We start from the raw sequence: 23,178 nt of genomic DNA on the forward strand, positions 1-23,178 counted from the left end.
ACCTAAAGTCCCAGGTACACAAGCATTTTACACTTTAAAGGTCCACATATTTTTCCTCATTAAAAACTTAAAAAACAGCTTTTATTAGGCTACTGATATGACTTGAGTCTTCATCTTAAGTGAGTGTAAATTATATTAAACATCTTCTTCAGGAGAACTATAAATAATTTTCATAGGGCTAAAACATTTTTAGGGAAAAAATACTGTGTACACCTTTAAACTTTTAGCTTACAAGGTTTGAAATAAGGGCTAATTCTACATTTAATGTTGTAAATTAACAGTAAAGGTAAGTCCTCCTGAACATAGGGAAGTAAACAATACCTGACCCAGGATCTCAATACAGGAAGTGAAGAACTGGCGAGAAGGTGGATATCTCTGAGTATCATCAGACACAAACGACACTATCTGATAGAAAGCAGCGATCCCCACCTTCAGTGTACCAGGGGATGGATTTAACTTGTAAGCATTAACCAAGGTCCTGAACAAGAAAATACACATCACGTTTACATTTGGTGATATAAATGGTGAATGGTAGAGTGTGAGCTAAGTGGGTACTGACGTGATAAAGTTCTCTGTATGCACAGCTGCCTCAGCCAGACCCTGAGGAGGAGCTTTGACTCCATCAACCTGCAGCTGTTTAATATCACTCTTCAGACACTGTATCTGATTCTGCACTGGATCCAGTTTGTGCATTCTAGAGTACTGCAAGTAAACACAATGAGAGAAAAAACAAAGCTCTTGAAAACATAGGAGGTTATTTATATACACTGGCAGCCAAAAGTTTGGAATAATGTACAGATTTTGCTCTTATGGAAAGAAATTGGTACTTTTATTCACCAAAGCGGCATTCAACTGATCACAATGTATGAAAAATCACTATTACAATTTGAAAAATATATTCTGAACTTCTTAAACTACTTCAAAGAGTTCTCATCAAAAAATCCTCCACGTGCAGCAATGACTGCTTTGCAGATCCTTGGCATTCTAGCTATCAGTTTGTCAAGATAATCAGGTGACATTTCACCCCAAGCTTCCTGTAACTCTTCTCACGCACCTTACAGCCTAGCAGATCCCACAAAAGCTCAATGGGGTTAAGATCCATAACACTCAAGTCTGGGTAGCTCTGCAAGTATTGACGCTGACTACCAACCCTGGAGTCATGAATTCGAATCCAGGGTGTGCTGAGTGACTCCAGCCAGGTCTCCTAAGCAACCAAATTGTCCCAGTTGCTAGGGAGGGTAGAGTCACATGGGGTAATTGGCCTGGTTGCTAGGGAGGGTAGAGTCACATGGTATAACCTCCTCATGGTCATGATTAAGTGGTTCTCGCTATCAATGGGGCACTTGGTAAGTTGTGCGTGGATCGTGGAGAATAGCATGAGCCTAAAAATAAAGAGTATAAAGTAGACAGTGAGAAGTCAAGACATGTGTTTACCTTAACGGTGATATGTGCAGGACCCTGACAGGGCTGTCCTCCTTTACCACGGCACTCTAACTGCATTGAGAGCTGGTCTTCTCGGTTTATGTAGAGCTGTGGTAACACCTCCAACAGTTCATTGTCTAGCGCGACCTGCTGTGTCTCCCGCACTGTTGCCAACCTAAAGAGAAAACACAGTGGGTGTAATTTATGACCACATTTAGCACATACAGAGCTGCATATTATTGAATAATCTAAGAGAATCCAGCCATTATTTGTTGCACAGGAGTCTTAATTACCATGCATTTAAAACATTAAAGAGCACTTATGGATTGTCTCATCAGTGAAACATACAGTATACTGATCAATTAAGTTAAATCATACTCAAAATGAGTGGGTGCTCAGGCATTGAATCTTACTTGGCTTGATGCTGAAGTTTAGCCAGGTCTTCCTGAATTAAGGCAGTGAAGATATTCTCATCTGACAGGCTCTCTGTGGGAATGTCAGGCACCGGAGCATTCATTGGCACAAGCAACGGCGCCCCCTGGGGGGCATCATGCTTTCTCAGGTGACTAAGAATACGTTCTCTTGCTGTAAAAGAACAGTTGTGGAATGTTGCAGCCTTATTATACATTAGGCATAAACAGTGAAATCTTCTTAAGTTTATGAATCTGTAATGAATTAGCAAATTGTGCCAAACACTTCTTTCTTTTACTGGGTTTAAGTTTTTAAAATAAAATGTGGTCTTAAAATTGTTGATGCTAATGGACAATAGCAAAATGCATGCTAAAATACTACAAACTGATAAAAAGTTTTTGGTGACATATTCCTAAAGAGAAATTGCAAGACTTTACAATAAGGTTATATTCATTAGCAGTAGTTAACAATAATTAACATTAACTAATAGTTAACAGTATTTTTTAGAGCATTTATTAATGTTCATTTCAGAATTAATGCATTTTTAACAATGGTATACACCGATCAGCCAAAACATTATATTGTGTAGGTCCCCATTGTGCCACCAAAACAGCACCATCCTGCATCTTAGAATAGCATTCTAAATTCTATTCTTCTCACTATAATTGTACAGAGCGGTTATCTGAGTTACTGTAGATTTTGCCAGTTTGAACCAGTCTGGCCATTCTCCGTTGACCTCTCTCATCAACAAGGCATTTCTACAGAACAGCCCCTCACTGGAAGTTTTTGCTGATGCTGATCTCCTGGGATTTTTACCCACAACAGTCTCTAGAATTTACTCCGAATTGTGCCAAAAACAAAAAACATCCAGTGAGGAGCAGTTCTGTGGATGGAAATGCCTTGTTGATGAGAGAGGTCATGTGGTTTTAATGTTGTGGCTGATCGGTGTATGTTACCTTATTACATGGCACTCTGGAATACTCAATGGCCCTCCGCGTCGGGTCCCGATCACCCTGTCGGTGCTTATTTTGCGATAACATCCAGTTGACTGCACATTATCACTATTATAATTAATTAATTATGAACTAACATGAACTAACAATGAACAATAGCATTTTTATAATAATTTGCTGTAAAAAAATATTAGTTAAATCTAATGCATAATATCTAATTTTCTAATGTCATTGAATAGAACCTTCTTGTAAAGTGTTACTGAGAAATCTAACTTTCCTATTGTGACCAATCAGAAAATCCAGACATCAAAGTGTCATTGTGAGTGGACAATGGGGTTCAGTACCAGCCAGAGGGTTGATGAAGTCAGTGAAGATGGAGGAGCTGGTGTTCTTGGAGAGTGTAGGTTCACTCTTGACCTTTGACCACAGACTGAGCACTTCCTGCAGTTCATGCTGAACTCGCTCAATGTCCACATGCTCCATCCACACCTCCTACAAGTAAAATTACATACAGACATGCCTCAGTTCAGATTTCACAATAATTTGTCATAAACATCTTCAGTAACACCTAAAAATATTACAAGAACAAAAAATAAGCTATAACTACTACAGTATTTCTATAAAGTATCAACAAATGTGACATTTACCAATAAAATGTTTTGATGCACTTTTGCCTATATTTATACAGGATTAATGTTAAAAGTTAATTTAGCTCTGTCAGAGCTGTGGCGCAGATGCTCATGACATACACAGTATAAGAGCTCTTCACTCACGGGGACCAAGGTTCCTGATCATGCTCCTCCTTTTTCAACCCTACTTTTGAGTTTCACTAAAATATCAAATATAAAGTGTGATTTACAGTATATACAATGTCTGGTCACAAAAAAGTTGTCGTTTGGATTTAAATAAGCAGATACTTGTACTGACGCTGACTACCACCCCTGGAGTCACAAGTTCAAATCCAGGGTGTGCTGAGTGACTCCAGCCAGGTCTCCTAAGCAACCAAATTTAGGGTTGCTTAGGGAGGGTAGAGTCACTTTGGATAACCTCCTTGTGGTCGATTAGGGGCTCTCACTCTCAGTGGGGCGCGTGGTAAGTTGTGCGTGGATCGTGGAGAGTAGAATGAGCCTCCACGTGTTGGAGTCTCCTCGCTGTCATGCACAGCGAGCCACGTGATAAGATGTGCGGATTGACTGTTTCAGAAATGGAGGAAACTGAGACTTGCCGTCCGCCACCCGGATTCAGGGGAGTAATCGTGCCACCACAAGGACCTACTAAGCAGTGTGAATTGGGCATTCCAAATTGAGAGAAAAGTAAGAAAAAAATAAGAAGCAGATACTTAAGAGCCTATGATTGGATCATTATTGCAGTGATTCATTTGTTCATCTGGCAACAGTTCTTTAAACCCTAGCTTCTCATTTCTAAAATAACCATGTCGGAAGATGTATCACGTTGTCTTGGAAAAGATGTTACTGTGTTTCATAAGGGGCAAATTATTGGCCTGCATCAAGCAAAGAAACCAACCAAGGAGAATGCTGAAATGTCACACATGAATTAGCCACCACAGAGTTCTGACCTTAACCCCATTGAAAGTCTTTGGGATGTGCTTGAAAAGACATTATGGAGTGGTTTGAAGAGTGGTTTCTTTTTTAAATTAGAATGGGTGGTTTGATTTATAATCAAAATGTCCCAATTTATCTTTTAGATGGCATGTACATTCCTCTTAAAAGTAAAGTTAATAAATAATGTTCTCTGCTGGACTCACCTGCTGACGCTGCATGATTTTGGCTAGGCGATGGGTGTCATATTGTTTTGGCAAAGAGGGCAAGTAAATTTCTTGTTTCTGAAGGTTTTCATCATCCAACCACAAAGCAAATACACTGAAGAGCCTAAACAATGAGAGTAGGATGTTAAATTTCTATTTGGTTAATATTCTGGCTGCTAATTAAATGCAATTATGGAAACAGAATTTGTAATTTTAATCCAGAATGATTCCTTTTTATAAATTCTAGTCAAAGACTCAACTGGACACTTAACTTATAATGTCAACAGAATAATAGATGTTGAGAGAGCAAAACAGTGTACATTACCGCACAAGCTCAGTGTGCAGCTCTGGAGAGGTGATGTACTGGGTGATGAACATCCCTGAGGTGAGCAGACCATCACTAGATTCACCAGATGAACAGGGAACCTTCAGAGCCTTGCTAGCAGCATGGTGGAAATCTGAAACCTCAACTAGCCGCTGTCTGAGGCTCTTCAGCAGGGAGAGATGTGCTACACTCTGGAAATAACGCCTGCCAATGCAACCTTTCACCTCCAGCCTGAAATGTACAGATCATAACTTCTATTTTGTAACAAACAACACATCAATGAATTAGCATAGCATGAATATAAATATAAAGTTCAAGGTCTTTGCTTTAAGGTGGTGGCATTAACTAAGGTGCCAGATGACTCAAACCCCAGCAGAAAGATAATTGGTACTGAATCACAAGAGTAAACAATAGACAAATAAATAACTATTGCGTCATAGTTAAAAAAAGGAAAGGATGACTCATGTTTAATGCACCCAAATTCTGGTCCAGGTTGACGGAGGTAAAGTTGAAAGAATTTCTGCCACACCAAAGGCAGGAGCGGGTGATCAGCAGGTGTAGCAAGAGCCTGTTGAGCCCAGCGATAGATCATCAGCCTCTGCAGGGAGGGAACCGCTTGAAGCTTGAGACGAACCTGGGCTTTCTGACATGCCGTAAACAAAGAGGATAATGTATAAATATTCAATGTTTAAAAGCTAATATTTTGAGCGATTTCAAAGAGGAACCTATGTATGTAGGAAAATGTATGAAACATTTAGAGGGTTCCCACATTCATTCTTGATTAGTGAACAAGGAATTTAAAACAATCATTTCATAGAGCTTGCTGAGGCAGATTTCCAGCTGTACTGTATGTCAAGTACCAATTGTTGAAATTACTTGTTTAGAAATGTCTCCAAAAGGAGCCTCAACAGACAGGGTGAAAGGGATACTTCACCCAAAAATGAAAATTCTGTCATTATTTACTTACCCTGTTTCAATCTGTATGACATTCTTTCTTCTGTAAAACACAAGCAGTGCTTCTCAATCTTCTTCGCATTCTATGCTTCTTCTTTGCGGCTTTCAATCACCCAAGATCAATTACACGTGTCCCAAAACATACTGGAAAACGAATCTTTCTGCATGAACTTGTAGAGGATTAGCACAATTTCCACATTTGTCTCCAATTCCCAATGCGCTCTAAGTCCTTTTGGTGGCGTAGTGACTTGCCTCAATCTGGGTGGCGGAGGATGAATCTCAGTTGCCTCCACGTTTGAGACTGTGAATCCGTGCATCTTATCACATGGCTTGTTGAGCACGTTACCACGGAGACCTAGCACGTGTGGAGGCTCATGATATTCTCTGCGGAATCCATGCAGAACTCACCACGCACCCACTGAGCGCGAGAACCACATTATAGCGACCACGAGGAGGTTAACCCATGTGACTCTACCCACCCGAGCTACCAGACCAATTGGTTGCTTAGGAAGCCTGACTGGTCACTCATCATGCCCTGGATTCCAACTTGCGACTCCAGGTTTGGTAGTTAGCGTCTTTACTTGCTGAGCTACCCAGGCCCCACAATATTTTCATGTTTTTAATAATTGTGAAACCCCTCCAACTGAGAATTGTGTATGAATAGAGAAGATCGACCAAACACAAATATTAGGCTAAAAATGTGTGCCTAAAATTCTAAATATTCCCTCTGATATGGATTGCACATAATAATTGTACTAGAGAGGTGTATTAGGAGGAGTACCTTCAGAGCCTGATCTGCTGTGTAAAACGGGTTGGAGAGGAGCTCATGCTCCACACAGCGCTGCAGCTGAGAGTCCTCCTCAAACATCGACTCCATGTTTAGAACCAACCAAGCAAACCAAATCTTAAGACAAAATAACAAAAGGGAGCGAGGGCAATGAGTGAGAGAAGTTAACAGCTAGGGATGCACAATTAATCGAAAACTAATCGCAATTATGATTACAGCTGCCACGATTATGTAATCGTGAAAACTGACGATTACACCGTTCAATTAAAGTCTGCTCCTGTTGCATCAATGGTTTATATTAACAACGTGTTTTTGCAGCGGTTGAGTATTCTAACCAATCTCTAACATGTCCGTTGAGCAATGAAACGGCAATGTTTCAGAGCCGCTTAGATTAACCCTCTGTCCTATCAGTAATGACAACTGATCCTAATGCACAAGCTTTAACCCTTCAGAATGCCCAGATTCTTGCTTTATGTTCTAGTTCTGTTCACGTGGCACACAAAAATATAATAATAAATAATGAAGAAACATCACCTGACACTTGAAAATAAGCTATAGAACAAGAGCGAAAAATAACTTTGGATAAATTGCATATTGCACCGCTCGCTTTGAACATAGATGTTAAATACACTGAAAATGAGCAACACGACAAAACTAAAACGATTCCGTTCTAATCAAGGCACATATGCGGTGTAAATAATTGATTTATTATGCTGATTAGACAGCTTTGTTTTTAATGAGAGCATTCGCGAGAGTGCAGATCTTGCATCGAAATGCAGATCTCAAACAGTGTATACCTGCAGTGAGTGACAGCAGTCATTGTAATGGGAGAGTTTGTAGCGTTGCTCAATTTCTGTGTACAATTTATTAAAAATGTAATTACAGGTTTGTTTTGTCATGTAATTTAAGCAGTAATTTAGCAATAATTAAATTTATTTTATACCATAAATATATTTAAAATATTTTTTATTTGCCTTACCTTAACAAACATTATTACAATATAAAATACAATGCTTAAAATATGCTTAAAAGAAACTGGAGCGCAGCTCATATCCACCATTTGAAATCTGCTACTACGAAGAACCACACGGTTGCTTATCTGTGACGTCATGGTAATTTAATATTTTAACTGACATTAATAATCGCGGTTACAATATCAAGGGCAATAATCGACAATAATGATTTTTGCTATAATCATGCAGCCCAATTGCCAGCAATAATGTCCTAAACTCATTGTTCCTGACTCAGCCTTACTTAAGAGAACACATACCTCCCCTGTGAGAGAACTGCCCTCAATGAAGGATGGAGTGATGTTTCCTGTAACAATCCAGCCCATTAGAGATGAAAGCAAACCTTTGTCTCCATGGTAACCTAATGCACTCTAGGGAACAAAAAATGTGAGGGAATTTATTAGACATGTAATCTGTTTTCATTAAGCCAACTTTTAAAAGGCTATTTATACATGAGCTAAGAGTTTACCTTGTGTTGTTGGTAGAGAAGCTTCTGAAGACATTCCTCTTGTTGGTGAAGAAATGCAGCACGGCACAGATGGTCCAGAAGGAACAGAACAGCTTTGTCCCGATACCAGAGGTTCTGTTTGGTCAAAACCTGAAGCCAGAATTCAAGAACAGCTACTGCTCCAACACGGCCAGGTCTGGAGCTCTCCAAGATATGAGCCTGAAGGACAATAAGCATTGAGATACATGAAGCAATATATTTAAAATTATAATTAATACATTTTTTACACAGTGCACACATAGTGCCATTAAAAAACAAACGTAAATGATAAATACATTGCTAGATTCTACCTGGATCAAACTGTTTAGGAGTTTGATGTTCTCATATGTAGAGGCACCGATAAGATGCTGGGTCACCTTCTGTGTGACCTGCTGGGTCACACCCTGAGTCCCACTGTCCAGCTGCAGGAAGAGCTGGATACAGCTAAGAAATCTGATTAATATAGGAAGAAGAGATTAATTCAGAGGAGCAGTCATCCTCTAGAGATCCATTAGCAATGTTTAACGTCAGTGGTTCTCAACATTTTTCTGATATATATATATATATAAAACGGAATAATAGAAGACGGACCGTGAAATTGTTTAAAAATAATGCACACCCAAGGTGGTAATACAGTCATATATATATACATATATATATATATATATATATATATATATATATATATATACTGTATTTGAAAAGGGTCCATAAGGCACCATGAATTCTGAAGTTATGAGAGAGTGAAAAGCTTCTCACAATCCAAGCATACAAGATTAACCAGATAGGATACTTAACTGTTCATTTTTTAGCAGGTAGAACTGGCAGTGGTAGACCAGTGGTAGAATGTTTTCCAGTATGTGCACTACAGCTTTGAGATGATGACACTGAACCAGTGTCTTCAGCAGAGATATTCCATCACTGCAGAACTTCTCCAAACTGTCAAAACATATATCATTGATTATGGTAAAGAGTTGTCAATGTTACAGTACTTCATCTGTTACAATCACATTACAGAACAACATTAAAAAGCATAATTTCTTGTGGCTAAAATGCCTCAGAAGTGGAGGCAACTGAGACTTGTCATCCGCCACCCGGATTGAGGTGAGTAACCACGCCACCACGAAGACCTAATAAGTAGTGGAATTGGGCATTTCAAATTATTTAAAAAAAGAAAGAATTGGAAAAATAATGATTGTTTCCATCCAAACACTCCTACTGCCATGCCACCTGCCTCTTATTGTTCAGACTAGGGTTGCAACGGTATGAGATTTTCACGGTATGATAACTGTCTCCGAAAATATCACGGTATACGGTATTACACAATTACTATTATCAGTGAAAACAGAAGGGTTATTTTATTTATTTATTTATTTTTGAGCAAACACTTTAATATAATTGAAACTTGAAAACATTTATTTTATTGATGTGTAAAAAAAAGTCTCCCTTTTGAAAATAAAATAAACAGAAAAAATAAGTATGCTAACAATTATAATAAACAGAATTATAAACATGATAAAAATAGCATGTAACTATAACATGTTATATAACTAAAGCATGTTAGTTTACATGTTATCATAGCATATTTAATTAACTAATAAATGAAGCTTTAAAGTAATGTCCTATGATTATTAATAATTAACATATACTGTAGGTGTGTGACAGCGAGGCCAGACTGCTCCTGTCTGTACCTTTAACTCAGTGCTTCTCAACTGGTTTTGCTTCAGGACAGATTTTACATTGGAAATCAAGTGTCGACCTGCCATAGATTAAACATAACCTGTATTTAATGTATCCTGGGTTGCATTTCCTTTAATGTTGTATAGTTTTGTTCATGGTTTTCCAGCACAAGGACATGCATCAAGTGTCATTATTTTTGTTGTTGATGTAAACAACAAAATCTACAGGAAGTTGTCTCTCCCCCTTTTAAAAATGTAAGAGCATATTTAGTTATGAGCCCATTATTATCCTGTTTGTTACCTAATATTAAATATTTATACACATATTACACAGAAGGAAATGCTCCTCGTTACCATGATTAGGTCAGTGTGCTAGTCTTAAATAATAGTAATAATAATAATAAATTAATGTATTTATGAAAAATAAATACTAGCTGAAACACATCTTGAAACTTTTAACTAAAACTGCCAATTGACTTTCAGCACACAACTGAATAACACAGGCTGCATGACTATGATACATGATTACTGCAAGGGTTAGATTAACATACATGTGCGAAGGGAATTCAACATTTCTAAATTGCACAAATAAAAACATACATATACATATTCGTCTATGGCTTGCTTTTGCTCGCATGTCAATGATGCCGAGATCTACTTTTATATTTCATTTAATCACTGAGAAGGTTTACCTGCAAAATTAGTAGAACCAAACATCACAAGACATTCAGCAAGACAAGCAAATGTTAAACACTAGGTGAAATGTTGCAACATGGAGTCCACACCAAATTACCCCTTGGGGACAATAAAGTATACTTTGACTTTGAAGCAAAGCCTATAAAAAGTGTCACAATATTCCTTGCAAACCTGTGCCCAATGGTGGTCATGTCAATAGCCTGGAAGCATCCAATGGGAATGCCTGCTTTGACAGCTTTCAACACAGGGTGCATGGTCGGAGAGTCTGTTATCTCTGGCACACTGGGGGCGATGGAGTTGGACAGGGGGCACCAGGCATCATGAGGACTTCGCTCATTGGCATGAAGCTTCAGCCTCAGAACCAGGTCCCAGGCCCACTGGTTAAAAGAGGACTCTGGAGACTGGCCAAGCCGCACCACATTAGCCAGATAAGACACCTGCAGAGAGTTATAAAGCAAATGTGTTCTAAAAGACTGCCACAGGGAGTATTAACTGTAGGTAATATTCACCATTACAAATGGCTTATGAAGACCATCAAACATTTGCCTTGATTACACTGAAGTGTTTTACAGAGTTGTAATTTCTGCCAAGATTAAATGCAACAGTCTTAGGATGTGAACCAATATGAGGTAGGCCTTTTACATGTATGAAATTATATAGGCCACAACTTCCCAGGGAAACAAAGCTATTAGAGACAAAGCACTCATACTTGATGAAGAAAATAAATTAAATTAAATCATGCAGAGATTGCTCTTAACAGTTCCCCTATGAGTTATTGCACTTGCATAAAAACTTTTTGTGCAATTTGCTAGATAATAAATTCTAAATTATGCTTTGTAACATTAGGGATGGAAAGGACTAATTTCAGCATTTGTTACACATCATACCTGTTTGATGCCTTCTGATAAGATGCCACCATATGGTTTGTCTGTGAGATATTTTTGATATGCCTCAATGACCAACAGGGCGACTTCACTGTGCAAAGAAGCTGGTAGAACAAGGCAACCATTCTGTGGATGAGACAGATGTATTCTTTTAAGCTGAATGTAAAACACTAAGGAGGCCGTTCTCAAAGAATGAATTCTTAAATGATAAAAGTGCCTGTTTGTATGGGCTGTCTCCTCTGCTTTTACACCTGATGCACTAAAGCAATTATACAGATCACCACAAAATCTGTGCCGAGCACAATTTGCAGGCGATTTTGATAGTGGAGGATGAAGCAGACCCCCGTGATCATGGCACACTCTTCCGGGGCTTTACAGCATCAATCCACTATTGTGATCTGGACGCCCGAGTAATCTCTTTAACATGCCGAAAGTGCGCTTGACTACACTGCTGATCTGGATATATTCCAGGTTAAAACAATCTTCTCCATCATTTGATCCTTATTTGATAAATTACTGCAGACATGATTGACAGAAAATATACACAAACGTCTCTTTTAAATAAAATTCAGTTTACCCACTGGTAAATCAGTGTATTTCTTTTCATTCAATAATCACAATTCACACTCACATGCTGAAATCCCCAGTTAAGGCCCTCAAGTATGATGCAGGCTAGTCTGTTCTCCACGGCAGTGAGACTGAAGTTCAACAGCCAGTCACGAATTAACCCAAACTCAGCCTGGGCTGGCATCCACAAATGCAGGGGCAACTCCTTAAAGAGGTACAATGACACCTGAACAGAAACAAAAATGCAGACATTAGAAATTAAGAGCAATACTTTAATTTAAACAGTTCATTTGCCTTTAGTGGATTAGAAAATACAATACAACACTCACCATGCCCACTTTTTCTATGGTCTCTCTCAGTCTCTCCAACAATACAGAGATGATGTGAGGGTGGGCAGTCGCTATTGCATCCAGCAACTCCCGCCCCACTTTAGAGAATATCTCTCTAGTGGCGATACTCACATAGGACACCTTGAGGAATTAACAAAAGAATAATTTATTTCAAAACATCTGGAAAGGAAGACTTATTCAATGATTTTAGAGCAGGTATTGAGATGATGGATTCATTACCAAGGGAAGCTATCAGGATATTCACATTTGAAAATCTTGAGCCAAATGTTTTGAAGGAGGTACTGTTTCTTGCTTTATCAAAAAGGATTTTTTTTTTTACCTAGAGTACAGACTTTAGAGTAAAATCACCTCATATATCTCCAGCACTATGATCCTGATGAACTCAGGGTCTACATCAGTGCGACTGGGCTGGGCCATTTGTGCAAATGTTGTCAAAAGGCAGATTCCATCTGAGCTGTTTATCTCTGATAGCCATTGCTCAAACTTCTCCTGGTGGCTTGGTTCTGGACACACATAAACACTCACTAAAGTGGGGAATTCACTAAGAATTAATTGCGGAAGGAAAAAGTGACAATAATTTCTGCTTTTTAGCTCCTGATTTACTAAAGGAATAATGAAGATCAGGCAACGGCAAACACACCCACAAAATCTGTGCTGAAAGCAATTTGCACACGAAATTCTGATCTTAAGCAGAAATTTGAGCGCTCCTGAGATAACACTCTTTTCCATAATTTAATAATAATAATTTGATGAATTACTGCGGCCATGATCGATAGAAAATCTTCATCTTTTTTTAAATAAAATTCCATTAACCGCCTGCTTTCATCTGGTGATAATGGCATGAAAAAAATTGCAGCAGGCAATTTATGTAAAAGGAATGACAACAACCTAATAAAACAATTTAAAGGGATAGTTCACTCCAAAATTTAAATTCATAATTTACTAATCCTTGTGCCATCCCAGATACAGTGAGGAAAATAAGTATTTGAACACCCTGCTATTTTGCAAGTTCTCCCACTTAGAAATCATGGAGGGGTCTGAAATTGTCATCGTAGGTGCATGTCCACTGTGAGAGACATAATCTAAAAAAAAAAATCCAGAAATCACAATATATGATTTTTTTAACTATTTATTTGTATGATACAGCTGCAAATAAGTATTTGAACACCTGAGAAAATCAATGTTAATATTTGGTACAGTAGCCTTTGTTTGCAATTACAGAGGTCAAACGTTTCCTGTAGTTTTTCACCAGGTTTGCACACACTGCAGGAGGGATTTTGGCCCACTCCTCCACACAGATCTTCTCTAGATCAGTCAGGTTTCTGGGCTGTCGCTGAGAAACACGGAGTTTGAGCTTCCTCCAAAGATTCTCTATTGGGTTTAGGTCTGGAGACTGGCTAGGCCACGCCAGAACCTTGATATGCTTCTTACAGAGCCACTCCTTGGTTATCCAGGCTGTGTGCTTCAGGTCATTGTCATGTTGGAAGACCCAGCCTCGACCCATCTTCAATGCTCTAACTGAGGGAAGGAGGTTGTTCCCCAAAATCTCGCAATACATGGCCCCGGTCATCCTCCCCTTAATACAGTACAGTCGCCCTGTCCCATGTGCAGAAAAACACCCCCAAAGCATGATGCTACCACCCCCATGCTTCACAGTAGGGATGGTGTTCTTGGGATGGTACTCATCGTTCTTCTTCCTCCAAACACAGTTAGTGGAATTATGACCAAAAAGTTCTATTTTGGTCTCATCTGACCACATGACTTTCTCCCATGACTCCTCTGGATCATCCAAATGGTCATTGGCAAACTTAAGACGGGCCTTGACATGTGCTGGTTTAAGCAGGGGAACCTTCCGTGCCATGCATGATTTCAAACCATGACGTCTTAGTGTATTACCAACAGTAACCTTGGAAACGGTGGTCCCAGCTCTTTTCAGGTCATAGACCAGCTCCTCCCGTGTAGTTCTGGGCTGATTTCTCACCTTTCTTAGGATCATTGAGACCCCACGAGGTGAGATCTTGCATGGAGCCCCAGTCCGAGGGAGATTGACAGTCATGTTTAGCTTCTTCCATTTTCTAATGATTGCTCCAACAGTGGACCTTTTTTCACCAAGCTGCTTGGCAATTTCCCGTAGCCCTTTCCAGCCTTGTGGAGGTGTACAATTTTGTCTCTAGTGTCTTTGGACAGCTCTTTGGTCTTGGCCATGTTAGTAGTTGGATTCTTACTGATTGTATGGGGTGGACAGGTGTCTTTATGCAGCTAACGACCTCAAACAGGTGCATCTAATTTAGGATAATAAATGGAGTGGAGGTGGACATTTTAAAGGCAGACTAACAGGTCTTTGAGGGTCAGAATTCTAGCTGATAGACAGGTGTTCAAATACTTATTTGCAGCTGTATCATACAAATAAATAGTTAAAAAATCATACATTGTGATTTCTGGATTTTTTTTTTTAGATTATGTCTCTCACAGTGGACATGCACCTACGATGACAATTTCAGACCCCTCCATGATTTCCAAGTGGGAGAACTTGCAAAATAGCAGGGTGTTCAAATACTTATTTTCCTCACTGTATGTATGAGTTTCTTTCATCTGCTGAACTCAAATTACGATTTTTAGAAGAATATCTCTTTGGTCCATAAAATGCAAGTGAATGGGTGCCAAAATTTTGAAGCTCCAAAAATCACATAAATCAGCATAAAAGAAATCCATACTCTAGACTCCAGTGGTTAAATCAATGTTTTCAGACGTGATTTGATAGATGTGGGTGAGAAACTGATCAATGTTTAAATCCTTCTTTACTATAAATTCTCCTCACTACTCAGTCAATCTCCACTTTAATTTTCACATTCTTCTTCTGTTTTTGATGATTCACAATATTCATGCATATCGCCCCCTACTGGGCAATGAGAAGAATTTATAGCAAAAAAGGACTTAAATATTTATCTCACCACACCTATAATATCACTTCAGAAGACATGGATTAAAACACTAGAGACATATGGATTACTTTTTATGTACAATTGTGACACCAACAGAGCTGAAATATATTTCTAAAAATCATAATTTGTGTTCAGCAGAAGAAGGAAAGCCATCCACATCTGGGATGACATGAGGGAGTGTAACTAAAGAGAAAAATGTCATTTTTGGGTGAACTATACATTTAAGACACTGCGTTTTTGTAGATTTTAGAGAATTAGATTGCTGGTGGTTAGTGAAAAAAATGAAGCTGAAATAACTTGCAAAAGTGGCGCAACTTTTTAGTGAATATGCCCCCAAGTCTTCGTTCTCTAAAACATTCTCTAGTATTTTGGACATCATCAGATGCACTACTGAGTGTCTCACCTCTGAGCCCCTGGATACAGTCTTCAGCACTCAGGCTACAGCTGAGCTTCTCCAAAACATCCGTCTCTGCACACTGCATGATGTAGAAAATCTTCCACAGCATGGTGCTGGATAAGGTGCCATATGGCATCTCAGACATAAATAGCCATATGCCCAGTCTGTGAACAGTAACGAGTAAATAGTCATATTTAAAGCAAAAAAATGTACATGGTATTTTTTTGGCTTTTTGCATTTTATTGATAGTATAGAAGAGACAAGATATTATTTAGTACTAGATAATAGTGGGAATAGGATAGGGGCCCGAAGCAAATCAGATTGATCCTACATCTCCAGCATGATCACCAAAGCTGTCTGCCACCTCTCAAATATTTTTCTAGATTTTAAACTTGTAACACTTTCAAAACATCCACAAAATCAACATAAACCTTTACAGATACAACTTAGGCTGTATACCTCTTGGCCTTGAGCACATGCAGAACTGCTCGCAGAAAGAGATGGTCAAACTCCACCTGCAGCTTGTCCATTGAGAAGGACTGTTCCTGCAGTGTGCTCCTGCTAACATTTGTAAGGCTGATGTACTGCGCCCAGTGGTCACTCACATAGCAAAGTGTCATCCTGAAAAATACCAAAATCCAGTTACAGATTAATTAGTAATTGAATGTGACTGACAACCTGTGAAATAGTGAAGCTCATGTACCGGATCATGTGACCAATCCTCTTTACAAACTGGCGATAACGTGCTCTGTTATAGGTCTGCAAGCCGACAGCGAGTAACTCAACCAATGAAGAGGCGAACGCAAATATCTTCATCATTTTTTGACTGGTGGTGGCTTGAGGCTGATAGTCACCTATTGGCAAGAGAAACGTTTAATAGGGAAGGAGAGTTAAGGAAAATGCAAATACTTAAAAAAGCCAGACAGCTTTAGTCATGTATTTAGTTAGTTTAGTACTATCATATCTCCTAACAAGACTCGCAGGAGAATCAAACATGCTGAGCTTGAACATTGTAGAATTGTGACTGTCACTGCGTAACACATCTATAGGGCATAGTGAGTCTCACCTTTAGAGCAGATCCCTAGTAAGTGTTTGAAAAGTTCATCAAAGGGAAACTGAGAGAACAGTGAAATCAGATCATCCTCAGACAGCAGCATCCAACTTGTTTCTGGGTCTTCATCCTGAAATGTGTAACATGGGAGTATGATGTTGTACAGTGATAGAAAATTTCAACATTTTCAGTCTGTGCTGATGAGAGCAGTAACCTATAAAATCGAATCAAATGCAAATATAATTTCTTCATGCCAAAAAAATATACAGCGTGAGATAAACAATACATATATAAACTGAAAATGTTCAAGAAGGAAAACCATAAAATAGATGGGTGAAGGTTTGTCACTTTCATGACACACACCTCCTCTCCCCCCTCATCCACCAGTGTCCAGTTTGCAGATGTAGGTCCTGAAAGACTGTTATTGCCCTTTGGGTCATTGGGTTTCATGTGTCCCAGAAAGTCTACACGGTGCCTATGTCACACACAACTACATATTAAATTAAGTGTACTTGTCTGTTTGTTTACATAAATAATACGAGCCATCCAATGAGGGGCTGGTTTTCCAGAATGATTTTTGCTAAAGCAACAACAATATGACAGATTTTGATATGGCCACATGTAAGATATGTTCCAATAATTGACTATGCCAAAAAATGCAAAGTCATCATTTTGTTCAAATCCTACATAAGTTTTTCAAACAACAGAACAGGCTATTTGTGTCAAACTATAAAAGTTGTTAAAATTATAAGACAGATAACGGAAATCAGAGACATGAGCTTATTTCCCAGTAAAGCTAATCTATACCTTGCCGGAGACATGAGAATAGCAAGAGCCTGCATGAAATGATACACTCCAGATGGGGTTTCCAATACTTTGATCTATGGAAGGAAAGCAGACACAATGACTATTTTAAGAAAAGATGATTTTTTTTTCCTTCATATTTTTACATTTTCACCTGTTAGCATTCACTACATATCAACGTTTCTCATCAGTATCAATTGTTAGACTCTAAGTTTTACATATTTAAGCACATCAAAGTGCTGTTTGATTACCTGTAGAAATGGCACAGCCCATTTCCCCACTCCTGTGGGGCAGCAGAGCAGGTGGTTTAGGATGAACAGATGATCTCCTGCAGAACCTACCAGATGCAGCACTGAGACCTGCACAGAGACAAACTTGTAGGTTCCATCAAAGGTCATGACAAGGTGGTCTTACAACCAGGCTCATGAGTGATGCAAGGGTATTAATATTGCAAGCTTGTATCAAATGAATTGAAAGACATCAGAATTATTTTCTAACTATTTCTAGCTAATAAAATGTAACTTTTATTACAAATATGTTTCTCATTTGAAAAAAAAAAATGCTTTCTTTTATTATTACATGGCTTTCTGGAATACTTAATTCTGATTGGCCATATTTGACCATTGTCTCTGGCAAACAATCTCTGTTATTTACATGTCTCTTGTATCACTCTGCGGTCTTCTTCCCACATAATAAAATAATTTTAACTCAAATCAATATTTTATATTCATTTATTTGTTAATCCTTTTTTAATATTTGTTAATATACCGAATGATCATACATCATCCGTTAAGCTTTGTTCACACTTACGACTTTCTTCTGCTGAACACAAAGACTTTTAGCAATATGATAGGTAGAAAAACAGATCAATATTTAAGTCCTTTTTCCCCCCTATAAATGTCCACTTTCAGTTCCACATAATTCTTTTATTTTTGGCTATTCGTGTTCTTCGTGCATATTGCCATCTACTGGGCAGGGAGGAGAATTTATAATAAAAAAAGGACTTGATCTGTTTCTCACCCACACCTATCACAATGCTTCAGAAGATACAGATTTAACCACTGGAGTCATATGGATTACTTTTATGCTGCCTTTATGTGCTTTTTGGAGCTTCTAGGGTCTGGTCACCATTCACTTACATTGAAAGGACCAACAGTGCAGAGATATATTTCAAAAAATCTTTGTTTGTGTTCAGCAGACAAAGAAAGTCATGCACATAAGGGATGGCGTGAAGGTGATAAAAAATTATGAGATTTTTTGGGGGTGTACTATCTCTTTAAATCAAACTGCAAGTTTTATGTGACCAGATCAGATTTTTTTTCTGTTCAGACTGTTGTCGCTTTTGCTAGCATGTCCGCATTGGCTCTCATAGTAATGAGGCAAACTAGCATAGGTTCTCCATGCGTGGATGTTTAGCAATGGTTGTTTGTTTGAGCTTGTGAAAAGTGGATTTGATTTGTATTTGTTCTGTTCGGATTTGAGTCAGATCGGCAAAATATATATTTCTGCCTGTCTGAACAAGACATTGACATTTTGTTCAACTCATGAGCTGGTGTTTGGGGGGTCTTCTTTACCAGCCTCTGCAGCCAGAGATGGATGTCAGTCTGAAACTGAGAATCATCTAGAACCCGACGGGTGAAAATGAACAGCACACTGATGCTCTCCTTCAGCGGTTGCAAAGAGGAAGGTTGAGACTTTGGACTCACTATGAAACAAAACAAACCACACAAAAATCAATAGCAGAGATATTCAAATTAACAGAGTACTACATTCATAAGAAATTCTATCCATTTTATTGATCAATAGAAAATATATAATAAAAGTAAAAAATATGTCTGTACTAGTCAAACAATAAGGAACTGATATATCTCTGAAGTACTTCCAACATTTATATTTCTCAGAGGTTTTGTTCACAAAAAAGCCAGAATACATATCATAGTTTCCAGACAGTAATGAATTGATTTCAAGACACTCCAGTCATAGCACACAGTGAAACCTAACCAATTATTTGTGACTTATTTATCATCATCCATGTAATCTAACCATACTAAGGTAGTGCATACACAAACTTATCAGTGTGGACTTGCCTGTGCTTGTATCTTGTACAGCCACACTCTTGGTGATGGGGTTACTGCTGAGCAAATGGTAGAGATAAGACTCCACTTGAAGGCGTGACAGTATGGAGGTGTACGAGTGCAGGGCCACTGTTTGATGGAGTATTTCTGCCTTGGCAGCAAATAGTTGTTTCAGCTCAGCTATTGCTGCCTCATTCAGGGTCACCTGCTGGTAGCAGTGGTAGCCATACACCTTGGCATGGTCTGCACACACACCCTGCAAAGCAAACAGGTGGGTGTGTGTGTATTGTGATAGGAAAAATAGAGCTAAGCAGTACATACATTTTTAGAGTTAAGAGTAACTTAGACAAGCAGCATAAAAGTGACACACATTCAAAACCTTATTAGATCAGATCAGGCTATTAAAACTTACACACAAGTCACCCAAAAAAATAAACCCTGATTGTAGGTCTACTCAGATCAGGTCTGTTCAGGTCTGGTCACACAAAGTAATGGAAAATATATTCTAAATGCAAACATTCCAATGCAACTAAGCATATCATTGTGTATAGTAAGGATAGTAAAATAAACAGGATTATCAACTTCTAAAAGGGAGAAAACATGTCAAATGCTGTGCATCCAATCAAACTCATCAGTATTTGGCACATCATTTGAAACGTAAATTCATCTGTGACTTGGTTGCATGACATCCCCTCATTTAAAAAAAAACCTTAATAAAAATATGGTAAAATTATTTTAAATATATATTGAATATGGATTAATTTGCAAGGAGGATAAACAAGGTTTGTGCCAACCATGATTTTTCAGTGCGGTGAATTCATGCACAGAATTTCAAGAGATACAAATAATAATAGAAATAAATTAATTTATTTATTTCAGTGTTTGATTTAACATTTTATTGCTTAATTTTGTACAATAAACAATTCTTGTACTGTTTTAGGTCACCACTTGATGTCCAATGTAAAATCTGGGTCTTGAAGCAATATCAGTTCAGAACCATTTCCATATAATATACATTTCTGGACTTTATTTTTTTTAATCTAAAGTTACTGCATACTAAATATCATGTCAGTCCTGGACCGACGTTCTATACCTAAGGGTTTCATAGAGGACTATACTCTCAGCAACTCTCTATTTATGTGTTTGCCCTTAAAACTGGATGCTCACTGCCCAGATCCAAAGCCAATACGCTACCAACATCACCCGCATTTCTCACCTGTAACGAAAGCCTTTGATCCTTAAAGCTCCACAACCGATTCTGCACATTTTTGCAGTTTGAGTTAGCAGCCTGCAGTTCAGTCTGGGCCTGGGTTAGCTGTTTATGGTACCTCCAGTAGCTCAGCAGCAGCTCGTACAACTCATGTCCCTCTTGGTGGGCCGTACTTTGGAACTCAGCTGTATGGAGCTCCACGTTTTCCAGCCAGGATCCTGGTTCCCAGATTCGTAACTGCTCACTATTGAAGGGCTTTACAGTCTGGCAGGTCCTGGGCAGCTCTGGATAAAGTCTCTTCACATCAGCAACCTCCACAGGCACTAAGCTAGGTGGGGAGGATTCCTGGCTAGCTAGAGGCAGAACAGCTGGAGCTATTTGTCCAGGTCTGACTTCTGCCTCGGAAGCCTGTGGCATAAGGGAAGCATCTACCAGTTCATAGGTGATAGAGCATGTGGCTTCCAAGAGTTGAGGCTCACAGCATGCAAAAGGAACAGAGGGATATAAAGAAGGGACATTGAATGGATCAAGTTTAGCATTAAAAAGATTTTGATCACATTGGAGGTACTGAGCGGACACCAAAGCTTGATCTGCTCGAGGTGCCATGTTTTGTGATTGCGATTTAGGCTGAGCGTCTTCATTGCACAGGGGTTCCTCCAGTATTTCAGTCGTATCACACAAGAGACCACTGTCTTGGTCCTTTTCAGCATTGTCATTATGGTCTACTGAGGGCTGAGTGGGTGGGTTCAGATCAGGGACAAGAGGCACATGAGAAAGGCTGAGGGGAACATCTGTGAATTCAGCAGTGAATTCAGGAGCTGGTGCTGGCTCATGGACTTCTGTAGAAGGTCCAGAGAGCTTTCTAACACCCTCAGACTGTCTCTCCTTTTTGACCTGTTAGAGAAGTATAATATCACACCTCAAAACGGAGGGGAAATCTTTTCATTTTAGGCTTCTGAGATATATGCATAGCAACTCAGCTCAAAACACATTTTAATCTAAGAGGATAAGCATTTATGTGTAATTATATAGGTGGGTTTTCACCTGTGACTTTCCACAGGCCTTGGACTTGGATTTTTTGGGTCTCACAGCCTCCATCTCCACACAGTTATTCACATGATCTCTAAACCTTACTTCTTTTCACCAGATCCACACTGGACCCTTGAGCACACAGGTCATGAACATTTAACAGAAAGGATTCAGTCAATGCAATGTAAGATCTTATGACATTCAAATCAACTATGGCGAAAAAAGAAAATAGACAAACTAAAACACAGAGTGAAAATTCTAGTTTGCATCATTTCAGAACTGACTGTGACATTTAAGAGCCCGGACAGCAGTTCACATCCGTCTGAAGCGGTGGAATCAGTTCTTTCCATTCGTAACAGAGGGCAAATTAGTTGATCAAGCCTGCCAAGGAGGAAACAAGCTATAATAACTAGTAATAAGCTAACATAAATAGGTGGTCACACCATGAATTTTAGGGAGGAGCAGATGTGTCAAAACAACTCCTGCTAACATGAAATGTTTGCTGTCCAAAACACAAAATCATCTCAGAATTGGACAATGTGAAAAGAACAACAGTGCATCTCACCTAAGCGATATTACGTGATATGAATCTCAGCTGTCAGTCAGTAATAAAGCTTTTATTGCAACTGTCAAACCTTCATGTTTTGTTTTGTTGTTTTGTTCCTGGACGCTATCGCAAAAACACAGATCACGTGCTTATCTTACAACGTCCGGCGAGGGACAAAACGCGATGCAGAAATTCTTATGACATACAGTAAATACACAATATGGATAATTTAATAAATAATACAGTAAATAATTAATATATAATTACACACCATACACTAATTTACCAAGATAGCCACAGTTTCTATCTTAAATAAAATATTTAATTCAGTTTTATTACCACAATAAAACTGTAGAAATTTGGTATAAGCCACCACTAATTCACACCATTTGTGAACAAATTCAGACATTTTAAAAATTATCCTTAAAATTAATAGATTTTGAAAGCAAATAACATTGTCCAGAGGAGATACCATATTAATTTATAATTTACAGTAATACCATTTTGAATCTCCAAAACGCATATAACGGCAGAATAAAAGTAATCCCTAAGACCCCAGTGGTTAACCCTTGTAGGTCAATTAAAATAAAAAAGTTACTCAGGAGGTCCATAGAGGACAAAAAATGTCTGCTTAAAAAAACTGCAATAATAATATTAGGCTATATATTAATATTATTTTCCACTTTCAATTAGTAAATTTTTTAACCAACATCAGTCCTGATCATAACTACCCAATATTCATTCATTTTGAGGATTTTAACCCTTTAAATGCCAGTTTGTTTATATAATGTCACTGTTGTTTTTTACAAACACACACAAACACATTTCTCAAC

General features: G+C 38.5%; 1 protein-coding gene across 1 annotated transcript in view; it reads right to left on the reverse strand.

Annotated features, from left to right (window-relative positions):
- The window catches only part of LOC127641212 (ectopic P granules protein 5 homolog), a 28,241-nt gene extending 5,760 nt beyond the window's left edge, over positions 1-22,481 (reverse strand). Inside the window, exons 1-31 of the mRNA XM_052124039.1 lie at positions 22,364-22,481; positions 22,083-22,179; positions 21,814-21,930; positions 20,776-21,663; positions 19,572-19,815; positions 19,059-19,189; positions 17,736-17,843; positions 17,488-17,561; positions 17,044-17,155; positions 16,696-16,810; positions 16,333-16,483; positions 16,089-16,250; positions 15,636-15,793; positions 12,639-12,793; positions 12,270-12,410; positions 12,005-12,166; positions 11,377-11,499; positions 10,661-10,926; positions 8,913-9,053; positions 8,426-8,567; positions 8,097-8,294; positions 7,888-7,998; positions 6,612-6,734; positions 5,353-5,519; positions 4,877-5,107; positions 4,552-4,675; positions 3,131-3,278; positions 1,836-2,007; positions 1,435-1,597; positions 560-702; positions 322-478 (exon numbers count right to left, since the gene is read on the reverse strand). Of these exons, the coding sequence (XP_051979999.1) occupies positions 322-478; positions 560-702; positions 1,435-1,597; positions 1,836-2,007; positions 3,131-3,278; positions 4,552-4,675; positions 4,877-5,107; positions 5,353-5,519; positions 6,612-6,734; positions 7,888-7,998; positions 8,097-8,294; positions 8,426-8,567; positions 8,913-9,053; positions 10,661-10,926; positions 11,377-11,499; positions 12,005-12,166; positions 12,270-12,410; positions 12,639-12,793; positions 15,636-15,793; positions 16,089-16,250; positions 16,333-16,483; positions 16,696-16,810; positions 17,044-17,155; positions 17,488-17,561; positions 17,736-17,843; positions 19,059-19,189; positions 19,572-19,815; positions 20,776-21,663; positions 21,814-21,867 (5,064 nt within the window). The 5' untranslated portion in view covers positions 21,868-21,930; positions 22,083-22,179; positions 22,364-22,481. The remainder of the gene's footprint in view (positions 1-321; positions 479-559; positions 703-1,434; positions 1,598-1,835; positions 2,008-3,130; positions 3,279-4,551; positions 4,676-4,876; positions 5,108-5,352; positions 5,520-6,611; positions 6,735-7,887; positions 7,999-8,096; positions 8,295-8,425; positions 8,568-8,912; positions 9,054-10,660; positions 10,927-11,376; positions 11,500-12,004; positions 12,167-12,269; positions 12,411-12,638; positions 12,794-15,635; positions 15,794-16,088; positions 16,251-16,332; positions 16,484-16,695; positions 16,811-17,043; positions 17,156-17,487; positions 17,562-17,735; positions 17,844-19,058; positions 19,190-19,571; positions 19,816-20,775; positions 21,664-21,813; positions 21,931-22,082; positions 22,180-22,363) is intronic.
- Between the last annotated feature and the right edge of the window lie 697 nt (positions 22,482-23,178).

Source organism: Xyrauchen texanus, chromosome 4 (assembly GCF_025860055.1).
Source record: "Xyrauchen texanus isolate HMW12.3.18 chromosome 4, RBS_HiC_50CHRs, whole genome shotgun sequence".
Taxonomy (NCBI): Eukaryota; Metazoa; Chordata; class Actinopteri; order Cypriniformes; family Catostomidae; genus Xyrauchen; species Xyrauchen texanus.